Source organism: Antedon mediterranea, chromosome 8, assembly GCF_964355755.1.
Source record: "Antedon mediterranea chromosome 8, ecAntMedi1.1, whole genome shotgun sequence".
Taxonomy (NCBI): Eukaryota; Metazoa; Echinodermata; class Crinoidea; order Comatulida; family Antedonidae; genus Antedon; species Antedon mediterranea.
The window spans coordinates 15,427,803-15,441,448 of record NC_092677.1 but is presented as its reverse complement, the minus strand read 5'-3'; the positions used below and the strand labels follow the sequence as shown (position 1 = coordinate 15,441,448).

Genomic DNA, 13,646 nt, shown 5'->3' with positions numbered 1-13,646 from the left:
TCAGTTTACTATTTTTTATACACTTGTTTATTTCCTTTTGAATTTCCTTGACTTTAGGAGTATCTTTTCCTCTATGCGCTATACGCTTATCTTGTAACAGTTTCCTTAGTTGGTTAGAGATCCATGGTTTTTCATTTGCATATATCTTTTTTGTTACTTTAGGTATAGCCATATCAACACAAAAGGATATGTATGCTGAGATTGTAGATACCCTTACATCAAGTGTATCATCAACATCGAGCATAATATCCCAATCAGTACATGCTAGACAGCCACACAACTTTTCAACCACCTCTGTACTCCACAACTGCTGTTGTATAACTACTGGTTTTGACTGTTTTAATTTTGTCTTGTATTTTGGCATAATATGTATATTGTTATGATCAGAATTTCCAAGTTTTGAACAGATTTTGCTTGTGTATGCATTTTTCACATTGCAGTAGCATAAGTCCAGTGTAGCACTGCCTCTTGTTTCTACAGAGATTGCTTGTTCATAAGTAGGTAGCACATCCTTCAAAGTGCATTTGTTGAAGTCTCCTAGAATTATTTGTGGAGCCAGGTCAATTTAGATAAATAGCAGTTTTTAAAGTCCTCACTCGCTCTGACGTTACGCTAGGCCTAGGCAGCCAAGCACCAAGCAATACGTACCTTCTCTTCGCTCAAATTTACCGCAGTCATATTTTGGACGGCGCCCTCAATATTTCGATACCACGCGAAACAGATTTTTACTGGCTTACGAAAACGAATAAGTGTGCGTGACGTATCCGTTTTCGTTATCATATTCGTAAGATTGCGAAACCTCTCTAATAAAATCTACCGAGGCCTATACTTATTATGCTAATGAGCAGTTATAAGATTGATTGCTCACCATTAGCTGTTGTTTTAGTTTCTAGTACTAATCACTAAAAATAAAACCAAAACATTTGCATTATCAAGCTATTTTATTAGAGCTACAATAATAATATTAATATTGAAAGGAAAAATGATTAGCGAATGGCGATGGCAACATTTGAATAATATTACTATTAAGCCTAATATTATACATTTTCTATTTTTTTACATTTAACTCAAAATAGGCATATTAAATATTACTTATTTATGGTTGTGTACACGAAGATTAAAAATAATAATAATAATTAAGTACATGCCTAAAACTATTATCATGTAATTAAACAATATTTCTAACAAGTTTGAGTGATTTAATGAGCTCCAACATAAACTTAACAGTTTATTAAATTTGGTCAACTATTTAGTTAGCATACCAACCATTTTAATAGTAATTTTTTTAAATATATAAAAACACTGTCTAATATAAAACTCGTCTTTGCTATTTAATATCACTAACATTAGATTATCGTAATACGAGGGTGGTATAATGTGATTATAAACATAATCCGATCCGACTGTGGACAAACCTACCAACCCACGACCCAACAAGCATGTCGAATCTAGTTGACCAAAGCAATCTTGTCCTTAACTATGCTACTTCGTTTGGCGATGATGACACAGCTCAACATCAGAAGTAACCCCAATACAACCACAGTCAATGTACAAAGTACAATCACCATTGTATAGTGGATGTAATCTTGATCTTGATCTTGCGGATCTTCACGATCAGACGTACCGTTTTCCACAGCTGTAACCAATCAATGACGTTTATTACATTCATTCGGTAGTGGCAGAACATTTAAATATCGTGAGATGCCTGTATAGCTGTAGCACATTCCAACAATTGCTTTTGATCAAAAGTAGCTACTTGAATTATTATATATTTTAGTATATTTATACAGTTTGGAGACAAGAGGCCAGATAACAACATAGCTGTTAATGATATTGGCTGATTTAGCAGCCTTCTCATTAACTAATCTTAATGTTGTATGGGGATAAACAGATTTACAAACATAACAAAAAACAAGGAATGTGATTACACCCAACGTGTACTTGCCATTCATACACCTTGGTCCATTCCATCCAGGTAAACACTGACATAGAAATAATTCACGGCCATCAACTTCAAAAGGGTCACATGAACCACCGTTATTACATGGATTGGGAGAGCAAGCCCTGGAATAGCCTGGCAACTCCAACGAAACTGAAACAATCATTTACACAGTGATGAATATTACTATCTTTTTAAAATATTGGAATCATTTTCTGATTGTGGTTAGGTATTTATTCATTTATTGAGTTATTTATTTTATTTTTAATTTAATTTTTACAATTGCATTCCTTTTGAATCAAATTTGTTTTTCGCCAACTTTTGAGAATCTGCCTTCACTAATTGTAGTTGACCCTACCCTACTATTTATTACTTTTGGATGCAAAAAAATGTATTTAAATTGAATATTCAACAACACATCTATATATAAAAAAGATGAACACTATGCAATGAAAACTCACTTTCAACATCTCTGCGACGCCTTCCAGTAGTAGCTATAACAAAAATATTGAAATAAAAATTACATGATACAGGAATCATTTGACTCCTGTATTCATTAATTCATTCATTTATTCATACACATGTGTTCAGATTTTTGACAATAACTGGGGCCGCACTAGAAGCAATAGCTTGTCTCATGAGGGCCCCTACAATACAAATATGCAACAATACAAAAAAGAAATATTTTATAAAACAATACAAAAAAGGTCAAAAAACGAAACAGATAAAATATTGAGCATAACAAAAGTAAGTTGTTTAAATGGCTTATAGGTAACGTTTTACAGATTTTTTTTTAGCAATTACGAAATTATAATTATTATACTGTACACAAGTTGCCATATGTGAAGAAACAGCACTGAGAATTAATTGAAATTGTGATAGGCTTACCTGAATCCGTACAAAGGTACATTACTGGTGTATAGAAGCATAATTGACCAGCTGGACAAGGGCTACTGTCGCATGAGTTGACATCAGAAACTGAGAAAAACATCAATTATTACATTTATTTGATGTTTTGCACGGGTAAATAACAAGTTACAACAATCAAGCCGAGGCAAAGCGTAGACAAGTTTAAAATCAACAGCAAGTTATGATAAATAGGCCGAGCTAATTTGTGTTTATCTTTAATTTAAAAAGAACTGAAGAAAAGACATTGTTCGCTGTGTATTTTAAGTATATTTTTGTGCCTGTAACCTGTGTTCATTAACCCAGGAAAGGGTGATTAATTTCACTATTCCCTGATGTATAATTTAAAAATAAAAAATGTTCTTATTCTTTGGCAACGTTAAGTAGACAGAGTAAAATAGAATTAAGCTTCGTCTTTAGTTGTTATGTTTTCCGTACACTAAATGAATTTGAAGCCAAAAAAAATTAGAAAAAAAAAACATCTTACATACATGTTTCACAGTTGGTTCCTATGTAACTTCCAGAGCACATACACATATAAGTTGATGTAGTAGTTAGACTACAGACACCTCCATTCTGGCATGGATTTGAATCACATGGACTCGCTGTAATAACAACAAACAACTATTACCACATTTTATCATATTTGTTGGTTGGGTTAATGAAGTTAACACCCAGTAATACTAGGCCTACTTACATTGTCACATTCAAATGTTATCAGTCAATAATGTAATTTTTTAGGCCTATTTTGAGTTTCTGAATTTTTTCCTATTATAGAAGCACCTTTACCAAACACTGTTGAATCAATCAATTCTTTAATTTGAAAGTGCCAGAATTTACTTACTTAGAAATCAATTCATAAGTAACTTAATTTCCAAGACTTTAAAAATAAATAAACAGAAACAATAAACAAAAATGTTTCCACTAAAATGATTCAACTACTCAAAAACAAAATATCTTTAAATCTTCATTTTGTTGGTTTTCTAGAAAAAGAAAACAATGACTAATTTTGCTTTTATTTGTTGAGATACTTACTTCCGCTGAAAGTCTCGCAATTTGTCCCAATGTATCCAGTATCACATGCGCACATGTACATTGTTCCAGATTGAAGGCACACACCACCGTTAAGACATGGGTTTGAACTGCATGGTTGTACTATAAACAAGCAAAAATATTGTTAACTTAAATGATCATGCTTTGTTGTCATTATGAGACAATTCTCGTGTGATGATTTTTAAAGAGCAATAAATGGAAAAGAAAAAAAAGATACAAGACGAACTATCTTAAAATTGAAAATAATACTGAACCATGACATTTATTTTGGACAATTTGTATATTTTTCAATATAACTTACAAAATATTTCACATCTTGTACCAGTGTATGAAGTTGGACAGGCACAGGTATAAAATGTTGTAAAGTCAGTACACTGACCTCCGTTCAGACAAGGAGAACTACTACAGGGACCTGTTGAAACTATTAAATACAACATTATTATTTCTATTTGATTTATTTTTTGAATTATTTTCATAAAGTATCTTTAATAATAATAATAATTAAACATAGTGTGTGGGATACATAAAAACAATCAAATAATGAAATATACTATCGTTAGATATGAATGATATTTACACTTATTATTGTTTTTAAATTTTAATTTGAAATAATTTAATAAAATTACTTTCACAACTTGTGAAAGGAATTCACAAATTATGAAACTAATACTATCCTAGATATTTATTTCCACATGTTTTCACAGATTAAAAGAATACAACGTACACAAAGATTTAGATAAGAAAGACTGCAGTTTTGATAATTATGGAGTATTGTTATTATTTTTAGTCGCGTGCAAACGCGACTCTACAGCTCACTATGTCGGTCGGTCGGTAAACACTAACTCAAATTTGCGCACGCAACTGCAGCCATGTATATGGCCTTGTTCATATTAAGTGACAATTTTATCGGTAGTATTTTACTTTTTACATAGTCTAGTCTTTTGTTCACAAGCTGTTTTGAGCTTTTCTTTTTATGTATTATTTCTTATAAATATTTGTTTTGATGACAAAGAAACTCATAGTAATAGCAATAATAATAAAAACTTATATAGCGCACATATTCATTCAGGTGCTAGCTATATATCATCCTGTAGCTAAACATTTAGTTAAACTAACTCAACCATTACAAAAAAAAAGAAATAAGACTTACCCTCGCATACTGTACCAGAAAAGCCAGAAGGGCAAATACATGAAAATGCATTGCATGAATCGGTTGATGTCTGACATTGTCCACCGTTCAAACAAGGGTTGTTGCTGCACGCATTAGTAACTAAATTGTTCATAAATAATCAAAACAATCGTAATTGTTATAATACTTTGATAATAAATATAACTTCAATTCAATTCAATTCAACGTAATCATTTATTTTCTTTCTTTCAATCAGCAACAATAAAACAAATGAATACTACATTTTATAAATATATATATATATATATGTAGGCCCTATAGCCTAGACTATTTTCACTTCACTCAATCAATAACAATAAAACAAATGAATAAGGTATTAAAAAAGGAAGTACGTTCATTTAAATCAATCAACTAAGTACCAGAAGAAATTAGACTTAGATTATTATCGTTAGATTTACAAACATTATTTTTTAAATAGCAAAAATGTTACTGTGTATTAATCAAGGGAGATAAACATAAATAAGTAAAAATCTAAATTGAGATAATAAAATCGAAAGAAGTTTTTTGGTTAAAAAATTCTTTTGTTAGGGGGTGAGGAGGGAAAAGTGTATCTTTTTTAATTATTACCATTACATCTTATACAAAAATGAGCCAACTTTTAATTTTTAATACATTCTTTTTCATTTATTATTATGTGGATGACGATGATGTGGAAGAACAATGTCACCACGTGCATTTTTTTCTACGTCTCTGAACTTACTGGTTGCGCATATGACACAACAGATACGTTGTTACTTATATATATATATATATATAAACTTACTGACGTCACACATGAAACCACTAGAACAAGCCGGACAGGAACAAGAGAATTGTGTACACGTAGCTCCAATAATACAGGTTCCTCCGTTTTGACAAATATCTGTTGCGCAAGCACTGGTATCTGTTTAAAAAAATACAAAAAAAAAACCTTGCATTCAGAATATCTAACTTTCATTGAATTATTGTTTATTACTTTTTACAGTGTTTTAAATAAATATGACTTGAAAATGAAATATCTGGGGGATAAACATTGAGCAGCAGAATACACGCACTACTTTTCTATTGAATAAAACGGGTACAATATCCAAACAGTGGTACATGTAGATTCATTACTGTAGCAGATATTTGTGTTAATCGAATGAAGACTATTTTAGACGTTATCATCACACCAGAGAATGACTGTAGAAGTATAATTGTTTACCTGTTTCACAGAATGCTCCTGTGTAACATCCACTGCAGGTACATGTGTATGCAGTACAAGAACCAGCAACAGTGTTACAAACTCCTCCATTCTGACAAATGTTGTTGACACAAGCATTCTGACCTAAACAAAACAACAATACATGTGTAACAAGTTATTGTATTTTTAGAACTAAGTTATATTGCCTACGATAATACTACCATTTAACTATAACTGAATTTACCAATTTCACAGAATGTTCCAGAGAAGCACGTTGGACAGATGCATGTGTATGCAGTACACGAACCAGTACCAGCAACACAAGCACCTCCATTCTGACACAAGTTGTTGTCACAAGCATTCTGACCTGAACAAAATAGTAGACAAAGTTATTGCTGAAAGTAATAGAGCCTAAATAATGTATAACTATAAGAGTTCAGGATGTTCAGGAACATGTGAACATACACCCGTGTATGCAGTACAAGATCCAGCAACTCAAGCAGTTCATTTCTGAAAGAGGTTGTTGTCACAAAATCTATAAAAAAAAATATCACTTTGGCCTAAAGACTACAATAATTCAAAGGTCTACCTATTTCACAAAAAGTTCCAGTAAAACATCCACTACAGGAACATGTATATGCAGTACACGAACCAGCAACAGCAACACAGGTACCTCCATTCTGACAAATATTGTTAGAACAAGCATTCTCACCTTTAAAAAGAAAAGCATTGTGAATTGCTGGAAGCTATTTTTATTGCCTATAGGTACATAACATAACTAAAGAGAATTAATTAATAATTACCTGTTTCACAGAATGTTCCAGTGAAGCATGCTGGACATGTACATGTGTAAGCAGTACAGGAACCAGCAACAGCAACACAAGCACCTCCGTTCTGACAAAGGTTGTTGGCACAAGCATTCTCACCTGAAATAGAAACATACATTTTTTACCAAGTTATTACTAAAAGTCATTTATATTATTTCAGTTAAAATTAACATATTTATAATTATAGAATAGAAATAATGAAAATAATTGTTTACCTGTTTCACAGAATGTTCCAGAGAAACATGTCGGACATATACATGTGTAAGCAGTACAGGAACCAGTAACAGCAACACAGGCACCTCCATTCTGACAAAGGTTATTGTCGCAAGAATTTTGAGCTAAGGAAATCAATTTTATAAGGTGTAGAATCATAATGTTGATTATCAAGTATAACATATTGATACAATTGTTTTGTACATGTTGGTAGGCCACTAACATGTTTTTTTAGGGTACTAACCTGTTTCACAAAAAGCACCGGTGAAACATGCTGGACAGGAACACGTGTAAGAAGTACATACACCAGCGATAGCAGTACACATTCCTCCATTCTGACACAGATTTCCAGCACATGGATCCTGACCTAATAAGAAAAGAATATTATTCAATGGATGACCTGTATTTATTCATTTGTTTATTGTTTCATTTTAATTTATAAAACACTTTTAATAACATATTTAATAAGTTCATATTATGTGAGGTTGCTCAAATAAGCCTTGGGTTGAGAATGTAAACATTTTAAAACACACAGACAAAGAGAGTTCATGCCCGCAATACGTCTGCTGTGACATTTATATCACTAATAGTTTAGTAACTACCTATTTCACAGAATGTTCCTGAGAAGCATGATGGACAGGTACAAGTGTAAGAGGTACAAGAACCAGCAGCAGCGGTACAGCCAGCTCCATTCTGGCAAAGGTTGTTAGCACAAGCATTCTGGCCTAAAGCGAAGAATAACATTGTGTACACAGTTAGGCCTATTGCTGAACGGTATTTATATTGCCTATAAATAACATAACTAAAAATAGTTATATAGTTTACCTATTTCACAGAAAGTTCCAGTAAAGCATCCGTTACATGAACATGTGTAAGCAGTACAGGAACCAGCAACAGCAACACAAGCACCTCCATTCTGACAAAGGTTGTTACCACAAGCATTCTGACCTGAAAAAACGTACAGTGTGTATCAAAATATTGATGATTCATTTTGTTGAAGATGAGTTAAAGAATTATATTAATGGGCAGGCACATTTAAGCTGGGCAGGCAAATTTAAGCTAGGCAGGCAAATTTAAGCTGGTCAGGAACAAGATATTGCAGGAAAAAGTCTGGCAAAGATTATCACAAATTAAACATTACACAACACAAATAAAAATCTAAATAATAAAGTAATACAATAATTATATCCAGTAAAAGCTTGCTGATTAACCTGTTTCGCAAAATGAACCAGTAAAACATCCTAGACAGGTGCATGTGTACGCAGAACAGACCCCAGCAATAGCATTGCACAATCCTCCATTCTGACAAAGATGTCCAGCACATGGATCCTGACCTAAAATATATTAAATGATTCAGTATTATAACTGGAATGCGAATAGGCAAACAGAAAACATTTTAGAATTGTATCAGTATTATTAACGCCATTGGCACCGACAAGGAATTATTCAAAGAAGTGTTATAAATTTGTGAGCGTGTGATATGGAAAAAAAATCATATAACCCACTGATCGAGCTTTGCCATTATTCTGAAATATTTAGATTATCAATTTTTAGTTATCTATCCATGTAATGAACAACGGAAGCTTGTACGGAATATAACAAATGCAATAAAAATCCTGTGCAAAGTTATGAAGAAATAATGAATGAGCAGTTGTGGGGTAACTCCTTGATACAATTAAAACATAAATCACTATTGTATAAACATTGGATCGAAAGTGATATCATCTTAATTAAAGATATCGTCAAGAAGAATAAATTTTTAACTTCAGAAGAATTGAAAATTAAATTAAAATGTAAATCCAATTGGCTAAACGAATACTTATGCATAATTAAGGCGATACCTAAAGAATGGAAACGCACTATAAAAATATCAAATAACTGTATCTTCAATATTATAGATTATACTGCTGAAAATCGGTTTGAAGTTATACAAACAACAACAGTATATTTAAGTTTTGTAAAAGAGGTATTTATTTTACCCCTTGCACACAAAAAATGGGAACAATATTTCAATAATAATTATATATATTGGAAATCATGTTGGCTAAAATAAAATATGCAAAATGAAAGACAAAAAATTAGCTGAATTTAATTATAAACTATTACATAGAATCTTGGCAACAAACAAAAGGCTTTTTATATGGAAAATAAAGGATACCGGTACCTGTAAAAAATGTGGGGATATTCAAGATGAAAACCATATGTCATTTAGTTGTACATATATTCGAGAATTCTGGATAAAAATTTGTAATATTCTAAGATTTTTGGGGTATGACAATGTATCCTTTAGAAACATTGTACTTGGAACAGAAATTAGATTAATAGGTTACATCTATTCCTTAACTGCATTTACTATATATAAAGACAAAATAATGTCAGAGTTGCATAAGTCCATATCTATATGGAACTCTTTTAAATACAGTATTACATTACGAATAAAAGGTGACATATATATTGATAAAGTAAATGGAAGGAAAAGATGGCAGATGATACAAAATATTATCTCGGATATGTAAAGTTAAAGCAAATAATTGTGTTTTAACAACAAGTGATACATTATGCATAGTGTGTTTAGCAGTCATCTGATAATCGTTTAAAATAAAAAATAAAAAATAAGTTATTGTAAAAGAAAATACTACATTGTACTATTATAATTCATGCTGCTCAACTAATACTATATATAACTTCAAATGTTTTATTAATAATTGAAAAAAAAAAAAAGTTAGCTTGGTAGAAATATAAACAATTTTTTTTTTATGAGATAAAATGTTGCAAACAACAAACTATACTAGATAAAACTATGAATTATTATATGAATTTATGTAGAAGAATGTTACATAAGAATCAAAGCATGATTAAATTAGAAATATACATTCATAAAGGAATTATATGTGTATATTAACAATTTATACTTAAATTTAATGTGTATAAAATATAATACCATAAGAAAATTATAATTATGTTCATGTAAAAAGAAAGTGTTAAAGAAATGCTATGAACATGTTTAAAGTATAACATATTGATAATTGGTATTAATTAAAAATTATAATTATTTTGTTATGGATATTTGAGTTGAAATACTTGTATATAGTTATGAAAATATAATTTTGTTTTATAATTATAATTATTATTATATCTTAATGTATGTATAAGAAAAACTTACATCTGTATTAATTGAGAGTAGAGAAACAAATATTAATGAAAATTGTGCATATTATATAAAGATAAATATTATTTACAAACATATGAATTTTTATAAGAAATAAAAGTGGGTAAAATCCCCACAAAAGAGAAAAAAAAAACAACGGAACCGTCAAGAAGGTATTTACCATCTATTTTCGTAATTTACCATTGCTTTGATACAAATAATAGTATACATTCATTTGTTTTTATTAAAAACTAGATGAACATTTACATTCATGTTTACTTATCCAGCCTACCTATTTCACAGAATGATCCAGAGAAGCACGTTGGACAGATACATGTGTATGCAGTACAAGAACCAGTAACAGCAACACAGGCACCTCCATTCTGACAAAGGTTATTGTCGCAGGGTGTTTGAGCTAATAAAAACAAAGAATTACAAAACATGTATACTTGGAGTATAATTACAGTATGTCGATTATTGTGAAACACATATTGATATAATTGTCGTGTAGACTTTTTTTGGGTACTAACCTATTTCACAAAAAGCACCGGTGAAACATGCTGGACAGGAACACGTGTAAGCAGTACAAATGCCAGCAATAGCAGTACACACTCCTCCATTTTGACATGCACTTCCAGAACATGGATCTTGACCTAATAGAATTTTTTTTTATAAATGGATTGTTCTCATTTTTTTAATTATAAAACACATTGACAAACACTTAGCATGGCCCTATAGTCAGTCGGCGGCATACACATCGCCAATCGGCTAGTTTAATTACCTATTTCACAGAGTGGATCCTGGCCTAATAGAAAACAATTTTATTTAATGGCCTGTATTCATTCAAATTCCCACTGATCAAGAAAGTGGGCATAGTCCTGGTCTGTCTGCGACATGCACATCTCTAATAGTTAAGTATAATTACCTATTTCACAGAATGTTCCTGAGAAACATGATGGGCAGGTACATGTGTAAGAAGTACAAGAACCAGATAGTGCGACACAAGCTCCTCCATTCTGGCAAACGTTGTTGGCACAAGGGTTTTGAGCTAATAAAAACAAACAATCAAAATATTAGTAGAACTATATGTCCTTTAATTTAAAAAAAAAAATTAATTCAATTTCCTTGCAAATCGTTGGTACAGCAGTACAAACACCAGTAATAGTAGTACACACTCCTCCGTTTTGACATGCACTTCCAGAACATGGATCCTGGCCTAATAGAAAAACCATTTATTTAATGCCCTGTATACATTCAAATTCACACTGATCAAGAAAGAAGGCATAGTTCTAGTCTGTCTGCGGCATGCACATCACTAATAGTTTAGTATAATTACCTATTTCACAGAATGTTCCTGAGAAACATGATGAACAGGTACATGTGTAAGAAGTACAGGATCCAGATACTGCAACGCACGCCCCTCCATTCTGACAAACGTTGTTGGCACAAGGGTTTTGAGCTAGTGAAAACAAAATACCAATGTTATAATAAATGATTACTCTCTTATCAAGGAGTAGAATCATTATGTTGATTGTATCAATATTATAATTATTTTCTTGAAAATTTTGGTAGGACACTGACCTGTTTCACAAAAAGCTCCAGTAAAGCATGCTGGACAGGAACACGCGTAAGCAGTACAAACACCAGCAATAGCAGTACACACTCCTCCGTTTTGACATGCACTTCCAGAACATGGATCCTGGCCTAATAGAAAAACCATTTATTTAATGCCCTGTATACATTCAAATTCACACTGATCAAGAAAGAAGGCATAGTTCTAGTCTGTCTGCGGCATGCACATCACTAATAGTTTAGTATAATTACCTATTTCACAGAATGTTCCTGAGAAACATGATGAACAGGTACATGTGTAAGAAGTACAGGATCCAGATACTGCAACGCACGCCCCTCCATTCTGACAAACGTTGTTGGCACAAGGGTTTTGAGCTAGTGAAAACAAAATACCAATGTTATAATAAATGATTACTCTCTTATCAAGGAGTAGAATCATTATGTTGATTGTATCAATATTATAATTATTTTCTTGAAAATTTTGGTAGGACACTGACCTGTTTCACAAAAAGCTCCAGTAAAGCATGCTGGACAGGAACACGCGTAAGCAGTACAAACACCAGCAATAGCAGTACACACTCCTCCGTTTTGACATGCACTTCCAGCACATGGATCCTGGCCTAATAGAAAAACCATTTATTTAATGCCCTGTATTCATTCAAATTCCCACTGATCAAGAAAGAGGGCATAGTCCTAGTCTGTCTGCGGCATGTACATCGCTAATAGTTAAGTATAATTACCTATTTCACAGAATGTTCCTGAGAAACATGATGGACAGGTACATGTGTAAGAAGTACAGAAACCAGATACTGCAACGCAAGCTCCTCCATTCTGACAAACGTTGTTGGCACAAGGGTTTTGAGCTAGTGAAAACAAAATACCAATGTTATAATAACGTATTACTCTCTAATCAAAGAGTAGAATCATTATGTTGATTATATCAATATTATAATTATTTTCTTGCACATTTTGGTAGGCCACTGACCTGTTTCACAAAAAGCTCCAGTAAAGCATGCTGGACAGGAACACGTGTAAGCAGTACAAACACCAGCAATAGCAGTACACACTCCTCCGTTTTGACATGCACTCCCAGCACATGGATCCTGGCCTAATAGAAAACAATTTTATTTACTGGCCTGTATTCATTCAAATTCCCACTGATCAAGAAAGAGGGCATAGTCCTAATCTGTCTGCGACATGCACATCGCTAATAGTTTAGTATAATTACCTATTTCACAGAATGTTCCTGAGAAACATGATGGACAGGAACATGTGTAAGAAGTACAAGAACCAGATACTGCAACACAAGCTCCTCCATTCTGACAAACATTGTTGGCACAAGGGTTTTGAGCTAGTGAAACAAAATACCAATGTTATAATAAATTATTACTCTCTAATCAAAGAGTACAATCATTATGTTGGTTATATAAATATTATAATTATTTTCTTGTAAATTTTGGTAGGCCCCTAACCTGTTTCACAAAAAGCTCCGGTAAAGCATGCTGGACAGGAACACGTGTAAGCAGTACAAATACCAGCAATAGCAGTACACACTCCTCCGTTTTGACATGCACTTCCAGCACATGGATCCTGGCCTAATAGAAAACAATTGTATTTACTGGCCTGTATTCATTCAA

The 13,646-nt window shown here is 32.3% G+C and overlaps 2 protein-coding genes across 2 annotated transcripts; both read right to left on the bottom strand.

The window, feature by feature from the left end:
- Window positions 1–1,000: 1,000 nt before the first annotated feature.
- On the bottom strand, window positions 1,001–8,033 carry LOC140057645 (uncharacterized). Its single transcript, XM_072103363.1, has 16 exons — window positions 7,892–8,033; window positions 7,534–7,656; window positions 7,292–7,414; window positions 7,053–7,175; window positions 6,839–6,961; window positions 6,494–6,616; window positions 6,271–6,393; window positions 5,851–5,970; window positions 5,049–5,168; window positions 4,200–4,319; window positions 3,881–4,000; window positions 3,337–3,450; window positions 2,828–2,917; window positions 2,401–2,433; window positions 1,946–2,092; window positions 1,001–1,636 (listed from the first exon to the last, which is right to left on the bottom strand). The coding sequence occupies exons 1-16, from the start codon at window positions 8,031–8,033 to the stop codon at window positions 1,449–1,451; spliced, it is 1,932 nt and encodes a 643-aa protein (XP_071959464.1). The 3' UTR covers window positions 1,001–1,448.
- A 58-nt stretch (window positions 8,034–8,091) lies between these two features.
- LOC140057644 (uncharacterized) lies at window positions 8,092–12,645 on the bottom strand. The gene is made up of 9 exons (XM_072103362.1): window positions 12,507–12,645; window positions 12,262–12,384; window positions 12,019–12,141; window positions 11,774–11,896; window positions 11,363–11,485; window positions 10,968–11,090; window positions 10,730–10,852; window positions 8,501–8,623; window positions 8,092–8,237 (listed from the first exon to the last, which is right to left on the bottom strand). The coding sequence occupies exons 1-9, from the start codon at window positions 12,643–12,645 to the stop codon at window positions 8,092–8,094; spliced, it is 1,146 nt and encodes a 381-aa protein (XP_071959463.1).
- Between the last annotated feature and the right edge of the window lie 1,001 nt (window positions 12,646–13,646).

Coding starts and splice junctions, on each gene's coding strand:
- LOC140057645 (XM_072103363.1), bottom strand. CDS start 8,033: ATGTTATTCTTCGCTTTAGGCCAGAATGCTTGTGCTAACAACCTTTGC. Junction 5,971..6,270: donor AGGAGCATTCTGTGAAACAG/GTAAACAATTAT, acceptor TTTTTTAAACAG/ATACCAGTGCTTGCGCAACA. Junction 2,434..2,827: donor GTACCTTTGTACGGATTCAG/GTAAGCCTATCA, acceptor TTTTTGTTATAG/CTACTACTGGAAGGCGTCGC.
- LOC140057644 (XM_072103362.1), bottom strand. CDS start 12,645: ATGGTTTTTCTATTAGGCCAGGATCCATGTGCTGGAAGTGCATGTCAA. Junction 12,142..12,261: donor AGGAACATTCTGTGAAATAG/GTAATTATACTA, acceptor TTTTTCTATTAG/GCCAGGATCCATGTTCTGGA. Junction 8,624..10,729: donor TGGATCATTCTGTGAAATAG/GTAGGCTGGATA, acceptor AATATATTTTAG/GTCAGGATCCATGTGCTGGA.